General features: G+C 40.1%; 1 protein-coding gene across 9 annotated transcripts in view; it reads left to right on the top strand.

Annotated features, from left to right (window-relative positions):
* Positions 1-15,770, top strand: part of ARMH3 (armadillo like helical domain containing 3) — a 221,958-nt gene that overhangs the window by 104,394 nt on the left and 101,794 nt on the right. For 8 of the 9 annotated variants that reach the window (XM_069098793.1, XM_069098794.1, XM_069098787.1 and 5 more), the window contains 3 exons: positions 5,005-5,087; positions 6,385-6,511; positions 11,456-11,531. In XM_069098793.1, the coding sequence (XP_068954894.1) occupies positions 5,005-5,087; positions 6,385-6,511; positions 11,456-11,531 (286 nt within the window). The remainder of the gene's footprint in view (positions 1-5,004; positions 5,088-6,384; positions 6,512-11,455; positions 11,532-15,770) is intronic. The other variant, XM_069098795.1, reaches the window with a different exon arrangement.

The raw sequence follows: 15,770 nt of genomic DNA, 5'->3' as shown, positions 1-15,770 counted from the left end.
TTATTTTCATAGTGGGTTGGGTTTCTTGTTGTGTTTTGTTTTTTGTGCAAATACTTTACCATAATCACTGCAATATGAGGTGATTTTATATTTGCTATTGTCTTTGGACTCATACCAAAACCAACCATATCAATTCCTTTTTTTGCCATTGCAAGGAGAACCTGAACCATTCTTCCATTAGGCTTCAACTTCCTTCAGTCTTCTGGTTTCATTTATATATGGTGAGGGTGTGAAGATTGGTATAATTCAGCTTCTCCAGTGGTACATTCACTTATTGGTCATTGGATTAGGATTTTATGTTTATAGTTATAGTAGTGAAGTTAAGTTTATTTGAGGCCTAAAACTGAATTTTTCTATAAAATTTTGAGTTCCAAATTCTCTTCTTCTTTCTCGACCCTTTTCCACCCATTGAGAAGGCAAGTAATATAATATCAATTATACATGTGAAAAATGAAAAAATATTTCCATATTAGCCATGTTGAAAAATAAGAAAAAGAAAGTGAAAAAATTATACTTCAGTTTACACTCAGAGTTTATTGGTTTTCTCTCTGGAGGTGGGTAACATTTTTTATCATGAATCCTCTGAAATTGTCCTGGATCGTTGTATTGATCAGAGTAGCCAAGTCTTTCACAGTTGATATTCATTAAAGTATTTGTTACTGTGTATAAGGTTCTAGTTCTGCTTCACTTTGTATCAGTTTCTGTACATCTTTCCATGTTTTCCTGAAACCCTCCTCCTTATTTCATAGAGAATACTAGTTTTCTGTCACAATTATATACCACAATTTGTTCAGCCATTCCTCAATTGATGAGCATCCCCTCAATGTAATTCTTTGCCCTACAAAAAGAGCTGCTATAAATATTTCTGTACATATGGATCTTTTCCCTTTTTCTTTGATCTCTTTGGTATACAGATCTAGTAGTGGTATTTCTGGGTCAAAGGGTATGCACAATTTAATAGTCCTTTGGGCATAGGTCCACATTATTCTACAGATAGTTGGACATTTCACAAGTCCATACCAACAGTGCATTAGTGTCCTAGTTTTTCCAAATCCCTTCCAGCATTTGTCATTTTCCTTTTCTGTCCTGTTAGCCAGTCTGATGGGTGTAAGTGAGGTGGCATGTTGGAGGTGTTTTGATTTGCATTTCTTTAATTAGTGATTTAAGGCATTTTTTTTCATATGATCTATGTTTGCTTGAACTTCTTCAGAAAACTGTGCATATCCTTTGACCGTTTATCAATTGGGAAATAGCTTGCATTTTTATACATTTGGCTTAGATCCCTGTATATTTGAGAAATGAGACTTTTATGAGAGAAACTCAATATAAAGTTTTTGTCCAGTTTCCTGCTTCCTTTCTAATTTTGGCTGCATTGGTACAACCCTACCCTTTTAACTTTATATTAATAGATCTACTTCATGTACTCTAATCCCCAACCAAACTGGACTTCATCTCTGTCCACTAAACATAGTAGCTACTCTAGTATCTCTGTGCCTTTTTTCATGCTGTTCCCCATACTTTCCATATTCTCTCTCCCTCTTTACCTGTCAGATTCCTAACTATGCTTTAAAGCTTAACCCAAATGTTACCTTATTTAGAGAGAGTCCTTGAACTTTATCCCCCTTCTACTCACTGGTAATTTCCTTCCCCTGAGACTTCATGTCTGAAGACAGACTCCAGGACTAGCACTTTACCCACTATGCCACATATCTGCCTATATATTGGATATAAGACCTTTATGAGAGACATATTCTTAAAGATGAATGGTTTCCCTTCCAATTCTAATTGCATTGATTTTGTGTGAAAGTTTTAGAAATTTATGTAATCAAAGCTGTCTGTTTTATCACCTGTGATCCTTTCTATCTCTTATTCAAGAATTCTTTATCCATGTTTGAGAAAGGTATCTTTTCCCCTGCTTTTCTAATTTGTTTATGATGTCCCCTTTTATACCTGGGTTTACTATCCATTTGGAACTTATTGTGTGGTATATTACATAAGAAATTGATCTAAGCCAAATTTCAGCCAGACTTCTTTCTGACTCTCCCAGCACTTTTGGTCCAATAATGAGTCTTTTTACTGCAGTTACAATCCTTGAATTTATCAAACATTGTGTTGCTATGTTGGATTGCTCCTGCATCTTAGGAAACTAACTTGTACTATTGGTCAACCCAAATCAAGTAGTTTTAATGGATCTGCTTGGTAGTATAGTTTGAGATCTGGTACTCCTAGGGCCTTTATCATCTTATTTCATATTCACTCTTTATCTAGACTCTATCACGTTATCCTCGTATTATTCTGTTTTGCTTTTGTGTCTTAACTCTTCACCAATAGATTGCAGGTTCTTTGAGGGCAGGAACTATATACTTTTTCAACCTTCGCATTTCCAGGTCTTTGAAAATAATAGGCACTTAAATGTCTCTTAAATTGAATATTGATGTTCCAGGTGGCTGAACTGCTGTTCAGGTTTTGGGAGCCATTGAAGGAGGAAGCAGTGAGATAATTAGGGCATAAAAAAAGAGAATGTGTGCTTCCTCATACAGGAGGCCAGCAGTAGCTGTTCAGGGATTTGCTTTGCTGTGTTTCAGCATCTTAGAGGGTTCTTGGATCTGTATGAAGGGAATAACCTTTTTATAGCTCCTACTCTGTGGGAGTCACCATGCTGAGCACTTTACAAATATTGTCTCATTCAGTCTTCACCCTGTGAGGTAGTTGCTATTATTAACTGGGTTATATAGTTGAGGAAACTTCCCAGAGTCACATAGCAAGTAAGTGTCTGAAGTTGGATTTGAACTCAGATCTTCATGATTCCAGACCCAGTGCTTTATCCACCTCACCACCTAGCTGCCTCAAGACAACATTGAGACGATATTGGCTTAGGTTCTGCCTGGATGATCTTATGGCTCCTATAAGCACACTACCCCTGGCTCTGCTTCTCTGGACTTTCAGGATTCCACTTTTTTTGGTTGGAAGCTGTTTGGTTCCCTTGGTGTCTGTGGCAGCCCAGAATTGTGCTGCTTCATAGCCTGTGCCAATATTGCTCCCTTGCTTTTTCCTTCCCTATTCACCACTTTGCCATCACAGACTCTGAAATCCCAGAGAACAGGACTAGCTTTGCTCCAACTCAGTAGCAACAAATCATTCCCATTGCCTTTCTCCTCCCTCTCCCTCTTTCATTTTTTTCAGGTTTTAGGCCCTTAATTACCAGATTGCCAGTGCTGAGCCTGCATTCCTGCACTGTGTGTGCCTAGGATGAAGAGCCCCAATTGAATGCTTGTATGGGAAACCTGTGTATTCATGTATTGCATTCTGTGGCATTCCTATATACATTGCTCGCTTACACTCTTCTGTTTTCCCTTGGGAGTTTCCTGAGTCCACATAACAGGTGTCTTGTTAGTCATTGGCAAGGTTTGTGTTGAGCTTAGGGACAGAAAGGAAGTTCCTTAAACTTGGTTAGAAGGTACTTTAAGGAAGAAGGTTTGCAACTGTTTGCTTTTTTAAATTAAATATCTCCCTTTCCCCTTGCTCCCACCTCTCCACTTGGCCCTGGAAGCAGTGTCCTAGTGATCCTAGGCACGTTTCCATTTTCTATTAACAACTGATTCAATGTAATGAGACAGCAACTCAAAAGAATATTTTCTGGTCATAGGGGCCCAGAGGACATTTGGAGATTAAGAGTCCAGGTGGGTAGATTCAGGAGAGGATCCAGTTGCCTGCTTCAACCTTACTAACCTGTTTTTATAAGGAGGTGGCACAAGCAACAGAAACAATATGAGCAGAGCCAGTCTCCTGTGGTCTTTCTCTCTTCCCATTCCCCAACTACATCTGGGCTTAGTCAAAATAGTAGGGACCAGGTGTCCAGGAGGCTTACACTTTACTCATCACTGTATCCCCCTGCTATTCCATGCTAAAGCCCACACTTTGTTTTTCCAAAGCTTTCCAGTCTGGAGTAGGGTAGATGTCGTATCTCTCTTAGCGAGTGGCATGGCTTCTGAGTTTTACAGGAAAGAGAGGGTGAGCCTGATATCTTCCTAGGAAGAGTGAGAAAGGAAAGGGAGGAGACATTGTGGTGTGAGAAGACAAAAGAGCTAGGCTTATGGTTGCCTGCATCTGCTACATCCCTTTCCTGTAGCCTGCCTTCAGATGGGGAAGCAGGGTGCAGGGGAACTATTCCAGATGGACATGGAGCAGATTTCTTTTGAGAGACAGATGTCCTGGGTGAGAGAGGACAAGACAGCTATTGAGGACTTCTTTTATGCTTAAGATTTATTTGCCAAAACACCTTTAAAGCTGTCCTTAGAGTCTGAGGTTGAGCATTCAGTTTCTTTACTGAGATTGCTTGTTTTTAGCAATCTCTTCCTCTGTTTGCTTGGTAGAGAGAAGACCTTTTCTGTACACATGGCTACAGTCAGAAGGGCTATCTTGGTAATGTTTGAAATGTAACCTAGATAATATTTATCCTTCATTGTACTATTCCTCTTTCTCAGATTCCAGCTGGTGGTTGTCCTGTTCCAAGAACAACTAGTGGCTAGTAAAACCTGTTTAAGTTGTTCTTATAAGTAGTGACGATGGAACAGATAACATGGCTGAATCTTGGAGTAGCTTGAAATGCTGGCAGGCAGAAAAAAAAACCCCACCTCATTTTGACTTGTAAATTGAGCAGATTTGATGGGGAAATCACCAAGTGGGAGTAAATTTGGAACACCAAGATGTCAGTTTTGTAGTCAATTTTCTGTGCCTAATTGCTGTTTAAGAAGCAGCAAAAAGAAGTAGATTTTTAAAAAGAATCTTCTATGGCAACTCAGCAGACATATGCTATGGAGGGTCACTGCTTTCTGTGAAGTATCTTATCTGCTGCCTGCCTTAGAGTCCTTGGCAGCAGGAACCAGTCACTAGGGCTCAGCTCATTCTCCTTATCTGGAATTTTGCACTAGTCTGCTTTCAATTAATTTCATTGGTTGTATATAAGCAGCTTGTTGAAAAGGTTTTCTGTTTTCATTCTTTTAGCTTTGATCAACTTGCTGAAGTTTCTTATGTCCAATGAAACTGTGCTCTTGGCCAAACACAACATTTTCACGTTGGCTCTTATGGTGAGTAATGAGAAAACCTATCTATTCATTTCTGAATCCTCATTCCTTCTGACTTTCTTCCTCCCAACCAGATGGTTTAGGGTTTAGGGCATGGTTTAGAGCAGTCACCAGAATTCTGGGGATTAAGCCACTAGGGTGTCTCAGCTTTCTGCTTTGCTCTTAGATGGTATCCTAGTCCCTATGAGAATCCTATTCCTTTCCTTCCACCCTTTCCTATCCCTCTTCCTTCCCTTCCCAAAATCCAGGGCTCTGGTTTCTCCTCATGAATATTGTCTTATGGGAAAGAGTGTTGAAGCAGGACCTAGTGTACATAACTAGTATGTCCTCAACTAACTAGGGAGAAATTTTGTGCTACAGCTATCAGTAACAAAGAACTTATCCAGTAGACTGATGGATAAGAATAGTCCTGTGATGTCTTCTCCTGTTTGTGACCAACTGGCATTTTTAGTACTCTTTAGAGCCGTGTTTCTCTGATGGGTTAGAGGTGAAGCTCTCAAGTAACATTATTCCCTCTAATGAACTTCCCAGTTTAGTATCCTTCCAAGTGTTCATAGCCTAATACCTCTGACTGCAACTGTTGATTATTTTGGCCCCCCCCCCAATTATTTATTTATTTTTTACATTCTTTAAAAACATTTTTTGATTTCCAAAATTCTCTTCTTCCGTTGTACCCTTTCCCCACCCACTGAGAAGGCAAACAATATGATATCAATTATATATGTGAAATTATGCAACACATATTTCCATATTAGCCATATTGCCAAAAAAAGGCAAGAAAAATAAAGTGAGAAAATTATACTTAAATTTGTACTCAAAGTTCATCAGTCCTCTCTGGAGGTGGATAGTATTTTTTCATCATGAATCCACTGGAATTGTCTTGGATCATTGTATTGATCGAAGGAGCTAAGTCTTTCACATTTGATCATATTACTGTTAATATGTATAATGATCTCCTGATTCTGCTCAGTTCACTTTGCATCAGTTCATATAGGTTCTCCCATATTTTTATGAAACCATTCCCCTAGGCATTTCTTATAGCACAATAGTATAGTGTTCCTTCACAATCATATGCCACAACTTGATCAGTTATTCCCCAACTGATGGGCATCTCCTCAGTTTCCAATTCTTTATCACCACAAAAAGATCTGCTATAAATATTTTTGCATATATGCATCCTTTTCCTTTTTCTTTGATTTAGTAGTGGTATTGCTGGGCCAAAGGGTATGCATAGTTTAATAATCATTAGGGCATAGCCCCACATTGTTCTCCAGAATCGCTGATATTGATTCTCTTCTAGGTTGTGAACTTATTTAATATGTTTATCACTTATGGCGACACATTCCTGCCCACCCCTAGCAGCTATGATGAGCTGTACTATGAGATTATCCGGATGCACCAGAGCTTCGACAATCTCTATTCAATGGGTGAGCTGCCCTTCCTTTCTTCTTACCCTTATATCCTTTAATACCCTCTTCTTTACCATAATCTGCCCTGTTGTCACATAGGAGGGACTCTATATATAGAAATAGAATATAATAGAAACCTCTCCTGTTGTCTGTTTTCTGGCCTGGAGGCTACAGAGGCCCCTCGCTTCTTCCCTCTGCTAAGCAGAGAAGGCTTAAAAAGTATCTTTTCTGCCTTCAGTTACTCATGTTTCATGTCACTGGAATTTCCCTCATGTCCTTCTCTTTGAGGGTGTGAGATAAACTGGAGAGGACCATGAATTTAGAGACCTGATTTAGTAAACATCTTGAGATAGCCTTGTGCTCTAGAAGGAGCATGGGAGTAGAAGTGAGGAGACTTTCATTCTAGCTCCACCTCTGCTGCTAGTTTACTGTGTGACTCTGGGCAAGTCATCCCATCTCTGGGCTTCAGTGTCCTCCTTTATAAAATGGAAGTCTTAGATGAGATAATCCTTTTCCAGCTCTCACATTCAGTGATTCTTTGGAGGCAAGATGAAAGGTAGAAATTAATGGTGGGGAGCAGAGATACTTTCAATTCCAAAATGATTGTATTATAGGGAACATTACGTATTCTTAGTATTTATGACCAAGTATTAGATTTCAGAGAGCATTGTGTGGTCCTAGTGATTATTTGAATTAATTTATAAGGACAGAAGGAGACTGGAGAGCATATTTCCTTATAAATTTATTATTTACAGACTGGCTCATTAGTAAATTTACCTTAAAACCAAAAGGACTGAAAGTTGTTTCTGAATGAAGGTCATATGTCTAGAGGGAGTTAGACTGTGGTTTGGATGAAGAACCTGGTGATCAGGTTAAATGTTAGTTTGTATTCTGCAGAGGCCCAAACCTTGGGCCTTAGCTAGAAGCAAGGAGCCAAGCCTCAGAACCTGACATGGAGAGCCCCTCTCTTCCTTCCACTGAAAAAGAAAACCTACCTTCTGTCTAGGATTCCTGTACGTGGGAAAAAATATAGAGGGAAACTGGAGCAGGTCCCAGGAGAATGAGGAGGAGAGACTAATAGAAGGATTGACTTGCGAGAAAAGCTTTTAAAGGAACTACGTAAGGCTGGCAAAATAGTGCTTAAAGAGTGGGGACAGAGAATGAGAACTGATGTTCATGTTACAGTGTAAGTTTCTAGAGCATAGTGATTGTTTTACCATTTGTATTTATAGTCTCAGTACTTAGTATAGTGCCTGGCACAAAGTAAAAACTTAGTAGATGCTTGTTTTGGTTGATGGGCATCATACTAGGCTAGGGACATGAGGCAGATGGAAGGAAGAAACTGGAGAGCCACAAGAATGGTGTGCAACTTAAAACCTGCTGGAAGATAGAGGGGAAAGAATATAAGTTTCAAGATCTTCCCTGTAGGGTGGAATCAAACACTGAACTAAGAACATTTGAAGGAATATTTACTCTTAGTAACAACTGAAATTTTACAGGATGCTGAGAAGAGATGACATGGAGAATTATTAGGAGAATACACTTCTGTAGGAGATGACACAGCTGTACCTCCAGTAGATTTCTCTTGTGACATTATTAGCTTGTGACAGACATGGCTCTCTGATTAAGAAATGTAATCGATGCCTACCCAGACTCTTGGCTTTTCTATGCCAAGATTACAGGCCTTTGTGTAGTTTGCATATACCTAGATTGGCTGTGATCTTTCATAAAAACAAAGCTTCAGCAGGGCAGAGTTGTCCTGAGACTGCTTGACCTGCAGAGGAATGCAGTTATTTTTCAACAAGCAGAGGAAAAATGGGGGAAAGCCTTTGATGATAATCTTGCCTGCCTGCCTGCCCACCCAATCAAGGCATTCACCCAGCCCACTAACAACAGCTAATTGCTGTTGCTGCCTGCACAAAAGAGAGGCAGGCCAACGTGAAGACTCTCAGACCTGCCAAAAGAAAGAAATGGGTGGTGGGTATCCTGTGGTACTTTGATAAGTAAACTGGGGAAGGGAAGAATGCCACCAGAAAATACACTGCAGAATGGAGGGCAGGAACCAAATGGCAGCAACACTCAACTCTACATGGCTCTCCAAGGGTACCTGTGAAAGCATCTCTCTTCCCCTCCTTTGTCTCTGATTCCTTGAGGCATCTTCCTTTCTCCCTATATCACAGGTTGTATATTGTGATTGGGGGGACACCCTAGGAGTTTGGGGGTGGGGCAGGGAACATGATTAACTCTAGGGATTACCTGACAGCAAAGAAGACCTTTACTAAAAGGTAAGGTCACTCACCAAATGGTTTTCATTCTTTTTTTTTTTTTTGGAAGGGGGAAGGCAGGGCAATTAGGGGTAAGTGACTTGCCCAAGGTTACACAGCTAGTAAGTGTTAAGTGTCTGAGGTCATATTTGAACTCTGGTCCTTCTGGTTTTTAGAGCTATTGTGTCTGGTCTGTATATTTCTAGTTCCAATGGAACTTATTTTGTTTAAACCCCAGAAAGTCAGTGAGACTCTTCAGGTCCTTATTTGCAAGGGGGGGGGCAAAGTTGATAGGAGGTTGCTGACAGCTGTAACAAGTGGACAACATACAATGCCCCTCTGAAAGAATAATTGAGTGGATGAACCAGTGAATTTATCTAGGCTACAACAATTGGGTTGGAATGAAGGCATCTGACCTGTTGAAATGTATCCCTTGAGTTATGTGAATAAATTTGCACTTTTGCTGGATGAAGTGTTGCTGCCCACGTCCAGGCTTGGGGATGTAAATTGGAATGGTAGCTAGTTTCTCTGCATTAAATAAATTGGAAAAACTGCATTCTGGTAAAGTTGTATTAGTACTTCATCTTATCTTCCTTTTCACAAAATTGAATGAATTTTTGGAAGTGAGGCATTTCTGGAACTAGATATTTAGGAGCCAGTTGAGTTTTATTTTCCCAACTCAGCCACTGGTTTCTCCTCTCCTCTGTATTTTCCTTCCTCCCATTCTGCTCCTGCTGTACTAGTACACTGTCACTGGCAAAAACTTGCTAGGATTCATGGTGGCTTTCCATCAACTAAATTTGATCCTAACCCTAATTTTTTAAGTATCATTGGCAGCCATCAGATTTCTTGTGATTTGGGCCTCACCCTTCTTTTTCTCCTCTTTAGAAAGGACAGAGTCTTAGCACAGGTATCAAATGTTGACTCTTCTCTCTGCATTCATTTATTTGAAGAATACTTCATGCCTGCAATATGGAATGCTCTGTGCTAGGCTGACGGGATCCTGTCTGTCTATAGAGAAAACTACAGATGATATTGACTATAGAGGGAGAGCTTTATGAATATGAAGCTGTCAGAGGAAATGCTATGCTTGATAGCATTTTCAAGCTGCTACTTGTTGGGACTAGATGGACAGGGCAGGAGTTTAGGTCTAATAAGGAAAGGAATTTGCATCACCCTACTTTGAAGATGGGTAGAGGGAATAATACAAGAAGCTCATCTCATGGGACGGCTAGGTGGCACAGTGAATAGAGCACTGGCCCTGGAGTCAGGAGGACCTGAGTTCAAATCTGGCCTCAGACACTTAACACAAAAAGTAGCCATGTGACCTTAGGCAAGTCACTTAACCCCATCTGCCCTCCAAAAAGCAAAAAAACCAAACGAACAAAAAAAAAGGAGCTCATCTCAGGTTTCCAGTGAATGTCTAGGCCAGGGGTGGGGAACCTATGGCCTCAAGGCCACATGTAGCCCTCTAGGTCCTCAAGTGTGGTCCTTTGACTAAATCCAAATTTCACAGAACAAATTCCCTAAGTAAAAAGATTTGTTCTGTAAAACTTGGACTCAGTCAAAAGCCACACCCAAGGACCTAGAAGGCCACAGGTTCCTCAGTACTCTAGGCTAGGGGATAAGACCTAGCTGGGATGGGAAAACAAGATAGAAAACAACTTATCCTTCAGTGGATGTGCCATCTTTAGTTGCTGTGGGTATTCTGCACAATAGATTATAGTCCATTTATGCCTCTTCAACCTATGCTATTGTCCATGATCTGGAGGTCTTTTGCTAGATCTTTACCATATTATGGGTACTACTACAGTACTTGGGCTGCCTGTTTGTTTGTTATTCCTCACTGACCAGTATCCTTTTATGGTCATACCTGCCTGGATTATATCCCTTATGCCAGTTCTTATAGATTGGTTATTATTGGAAATAGGGTGCACCCAACTTAGACCAGGTGCAGCCAGGTTATTCCATTCCATTCCATATTCAGAGTTTGTAGGGTTCTAATATTTGCAAACATGGCATCACTAGGAGAACGGTGGTGTTAAAAAGCTGGGGTTTTATATTAGAGAGCAGCTTGGGAATTATCTAAAACCCTGTATAATTTCCTAGATGCATTTAAGCTTTTCCCCTTTGTCCTCCTGTTTAATTTTGTTCATTGTCCATCCATCTGCAGTGCCTATCTTAGATATATGTATTTGCTATGCCAACGCAAGGGACCTCTCTCCAACTGCATGCAATCTGGACAACAAGTATTTTTTCCTTCACTTCATTTTTTCTTAATGAATTATTAGGAAAAACAATTGGGGAAATTTCAGATGCCCCTGTTTATTCTTCCTGACCAAAGAGGGCTTTGACAGAAACTAGTAGCAGTCTGGGAAGACAAATAGCTTTAAAGGCTGCTGTGATGTGGTATACTGGCTTTACTACAGGTATTCCCTTTGGCTTGGCCGGAGACTAGTTACAGCTGACTTAGAGGAGGCCGGGGATGCCAAAGAGAGAAAGAAGAAAAGAACCATCTTGAAATGGAGTGACTATATGTGATCCTATGAAACAGGACTGTACGGCAATATAAAAAGAAAAGCCTTTCCAAGAAAATGTCTTATTTGAGGATCTCACCTCAGGAAGCATTTTTAATCTCTGTTCTTGGTTTTTTTGATAGCTGTGGGTTTGATAATTCTGTGTTCTCTCCTTTCTTTAGTCCTGAGGATTTCAACCAACACGGGCCAGTGGAAAGAAGCAGCCAGCAAGGTGACCCATGCATTAGTCAATATCAGGTAAGGAATGTAAAACAGGTTCTACAACTTAGCCACAGTCCCCGGCTTGTTTGTGTACAATACTGCTGTTGTTTTAAGTCTGTTTTTCTGGGAGTGAAATTAAATTGTCCTACTCCACCAGAAATAGTATTTTATGAAAATTTGTCATATTGAAAGTTCAGAATACTGTTCTATTCATTTTCTTACCATTGAGTAAGAGACAGTTACAAGCACTTTTTCCATTTCTTTGCTGCTGCATAGGACTTAGGTCAATAAGCTGCCTGAAAGCTATTCCTATCTCATGCCCTGCCCCTGAGTATCTTGTTATCCTTTGTTACTTAAATGGATGATTCATGGACCCTGGAAGAGTCTTTTGCATTGTTATTTTTATTTGTGGTAAACAGAAGCAAATGGTACCTTTGGGGCTGGGTCATTTCAATCTCCTAAAGCCATAGACTAGAAGAGGGCTGTAATTTTGGTAGACCATTTCCCACAGAAATCTAAGGGAGTTCAGAAAAGCCATCCAGTGAAAGGGGTAAAAAAAATAACAATCATAGCAGAATGAGATGTTTGCAAATGGAGAGGAGAGTACCATTTCAGGAAGATAGCTAGGCCAGAATCAAGAGTTTCCCTACAAGTTTTTCCCCTTTCTTACATGACTCTTCAGTTCCCTGATAGTTACAAAGTTATTCTTTCAAGCAATTGAAAAATTAAAGTTGAAAGAAAGATGCAAACCCAACAGATGGGTAATTTGATTTAGTTCCAGATGTAAGTTCGCCAGACACTCCAGTAATAATAATGTACATTTACAGTGTTTTTCATATTCTAGCCTGCCGTGGAACTGGAGTGGGGTATTTGTATGGGTTTTTCTTTTTACATAAAATACTTCATTTACTACAGCTCTTGAATATCTTAGAGCAAATGCCAAGAGTGCAATATATGGAGGGGAGAAGAGGGAGTCATGGGTAGGACTGAAGCTGAGATGTGCTAACAAGATTGCATTGAGCATTGGTCTGCCTTACCTGTCTCAAGGGGCATTTTGCAGTGAGCACAGTTTTATAAATCTCACTAAATAAATGCATATCTGCACCTAGCAAATAAACCAGATACTGTGGTGAAGCCATATGATAAATGTGATTTTCTGTAAGAACCAGGAATTACAGATTATCTTCTCCCAAACATCCCCTAGTGACTCAAGGACAGTATGACAAATGTGAATGTTTGGTGGAAGCACCAGGCTCTGCACAGGAGTATGAAAGGTGCATGTGGGTATAATTTATGTTGTGTTATTTATTCATGTCGTTATTTAGGCTTTCCCAGCCATTCCTGTCCATCTGGGGCCTGTTTCCTTGATCACATCCCTTTATGCTTTCTCCATATTCTGCTTTACTGCTCTTCTTTCCTGTGGTTTCTGGGTTTGCCATTGGCCTTCTTCTTCCCAGTTATTCCTCACCTCTTCTTTTTCTGAATGTCCTGGAAAGGATAAGATGAAGCCTTCTGCAGGTGCTTCATAATCTCTATCATATTTTGGGCAACAGCTTTGACAGGACAGTGTCCCTTTTCTTATCCTTTAAACTTGCTTGAGTACTCCAGAGAATGATAACATCATCACCATTGTTAGGAGTCCTAGAAATAGAAAATGTCAGAGTTGGAATCAGACCTAAAGATATTCTCAAATGTCCTCATTATACTCACAAGGAAATGGAATCCCAGAGTATTGAAGTCATTTGCCAAAGTCCATATGGAGACTTGATGGATAGGTTGAGACTAGAGCCTATCCTTGACTCCAAATCTAGTCCTTTTACACCTGTACCATTTAATGAACACTTATTATATTAGGGAGGTAGTGTGGTATGCTGGAAAAAGCAACCTGATTTTGAGTCCCAGATCCAACACTTATTAATTTTGTGACCCTGGAAAAATCATTTATCTTCCCTGACCTTCAGTTTCTTTGTCTGTAATATGGGGGTAATAATAATTACACTGTTTACCTCATAGGATTTTTGTAAGAAAAGCAATGTATAAACCTTAAAGTTCTATGTAAATGTGAGTTTTTATTGAGAATTTAGAACCTAAGAACATAAAGATAAAAAAATGGCACCCGCGCTGCCTTCAAGAAACTTATGCTCTATTAGGAGGAATATGACATGTTCATAAATAAATAGTTCATAGTAGAATGGAGTTGCGACAAATGAAGATCCAAAGTATTATAGGAAAATTGAAGAAGGAAACTCTAAATCATTATTGATTAGAGAAATGCAAATCAAAACAACTCTGAGGTACCACATCATATTTATCAGATTGACTAACATGAAACAGGAATATGATAAATATTGGAGAAGATATGGGAAAATTGGAACACTAATGCATTGTTGGTGGAATTGTGAACCAATCTAGCCATTCTGAAGAACAATTTGGAACCATGCCCAAAGGGCTATAAAACTGTACATACCCTTTGACCCAGCAATACCACTTCCAAGTCTTTATCCTAAAGAGATCATACATATGGGAAAAGGAACCATAGGTACAAAAATATTTATAGCAGCTCTTTTTGTGGTGGCCAAGAATTGGAAATTAAGGGGAAGCTCATTAATTGGGGAATGACTGAACAAGTTGTGGTATATGAATGTAATGGTGTGCTATTGTGCTATAAAAAATGATGAGCAGGCAGACTTCAGGACAGTCTGGAAAGACTTTACATCTGAGTGAAATGAGCAGAACCAGGAGAACGTTGTACACAGTAACAGCCACATTGTGTGATGACTGACTTTGGTAGACTTGGCCCTTTTCAGCAATGCAAGGATCTAAGACAACTCCGAAAGACTCATGGTGGAAGATGCCATCCACATCTAGAGAAAGAACTATGGAGTCTGAATGCAAATAGAAGCATACTATGTGCTCTCTTTTTAGTTGTTTTCTTTTGTTTCTTCTTTCTTGTGGTTCCTCCCATTGGTTCTAATTCTTCTCCTTTTTTTTTTTTTTTAAAGCAGTTGAGGTTAAGTAACTTGCTCAGGGTTACACGGCCAATTATTTCTGGGTGTGGTGCTAAGTATCTGAGCCCGGATTCCATCCCAGGTCTCTTGACTCGGGGGCTGGTGCTCTTACTCACTGCGCCACTTGGCCGCCCCTAAGCAACTGGGGTTAAGTAACTTGTTCAAGGTTCCACGGACAGGTGTTTCTGGGCGGGTGCTAAGTATCTGATCCTGGATTCGATCCCAGGTCTCCGGACTCTGGGGCCGGTGCTCTTACTGTGCCACTGTTCTAATTCTTCTTTACAACATGACTAATGTAAAAATACATTTAATATGAATATATCTATATAACCTATATCAGATTGCTTGTCCTCTTGGGGAGGAGAGAAGAGAGGGAGGGGGAGAAAATTTAAAACTCAAAATCTTATCGAAGTGAATGTTGAAAGCTAAAAATAAATTAAATAATTTTTTAAAAATTGAAAGAGGAAGAAAATAGCTTCAGTAGGGGAGGCTTCTTCACAAAGGAAATGGAAAATGTACAGAACCTTAATGAAACAGAAGTATTCCAAGGAGGGGATTATTTCCAGTAATGGGGCACTCTGCAAATGCACATTTGCAGAAGAGATGAGATGAGAAGCAGCATCTTGAGTCTGGTAGGCCCTCAGTTTGACTGGAACATAGAGTACTCTGAAATTGGGCTTGAAAAGTATATTGGAGCTGCTCTATAGAGGGCCTTAAAATGGCAGGCTAAGGAGTTTATGTATTCCACAAGAGACAGTAGGGAGCCACTGAAAGTTTTTGACTAGTGGAGTGCCATTGTCAGACCTATGGCGGGGTTCTTTTGTGTTCTTTTGTTTGTTTTTTGGCAAGGTTGTTAGAGTTAAATGACTTGCTCAAGGTCACACAGCTAGTAAGTGTGTCAAGTGTCTGAGACCGAATTTGAACTCATGTCTTCCTGACTCCAGGGCTGGTGCTCTATTCACTGTGCCACCTCGCTGCCCTGCAGGGGGTGGGGTTCTTTTGGCAGCTGTCCCAAGGCTGCCATCAGAGAGGGGAGGCAGGGAACCCTATTAAGGGACTGTGACAGTAATGAAGCTCTGAACAAATGTGGTAGCAATATGGGCAGAGGGAAAGGGAGGGAATGTGAGAGGTGTTGAGGTAGAACCAAAAGGATACTTGATACACGCAAATCTTCTGCTAGGTCTTTGAATAATTCTTGGCTACTATTGCAGCCCTTGAGCTCATCATGTTTTGGTCTTGAGACTTGCTACATGACCAGCTTCCTTCA

Source organism: Petaurus breviceps, unplaced genomic scaffold, assembly GCF_028583685.1.
Source record: "Petaurus breviceps papuanus isolate PSGF00001 unplaced genomic scaffold, PetGlider_PUasm1.0 37, whole genome shotgun sequence".
Classification (NCBI taxonomy): domain Eukaryota; kingdom Metazoa; phylum Chordata; class Mammalia; order Diprotodontia; family Petauridae; genus Petaurus; species Petaurus breviceps.
Note: the sequence above shows the minus strand (reverse complement) of the source record. Positions and strands in the feature narration are given on the sequence as shown.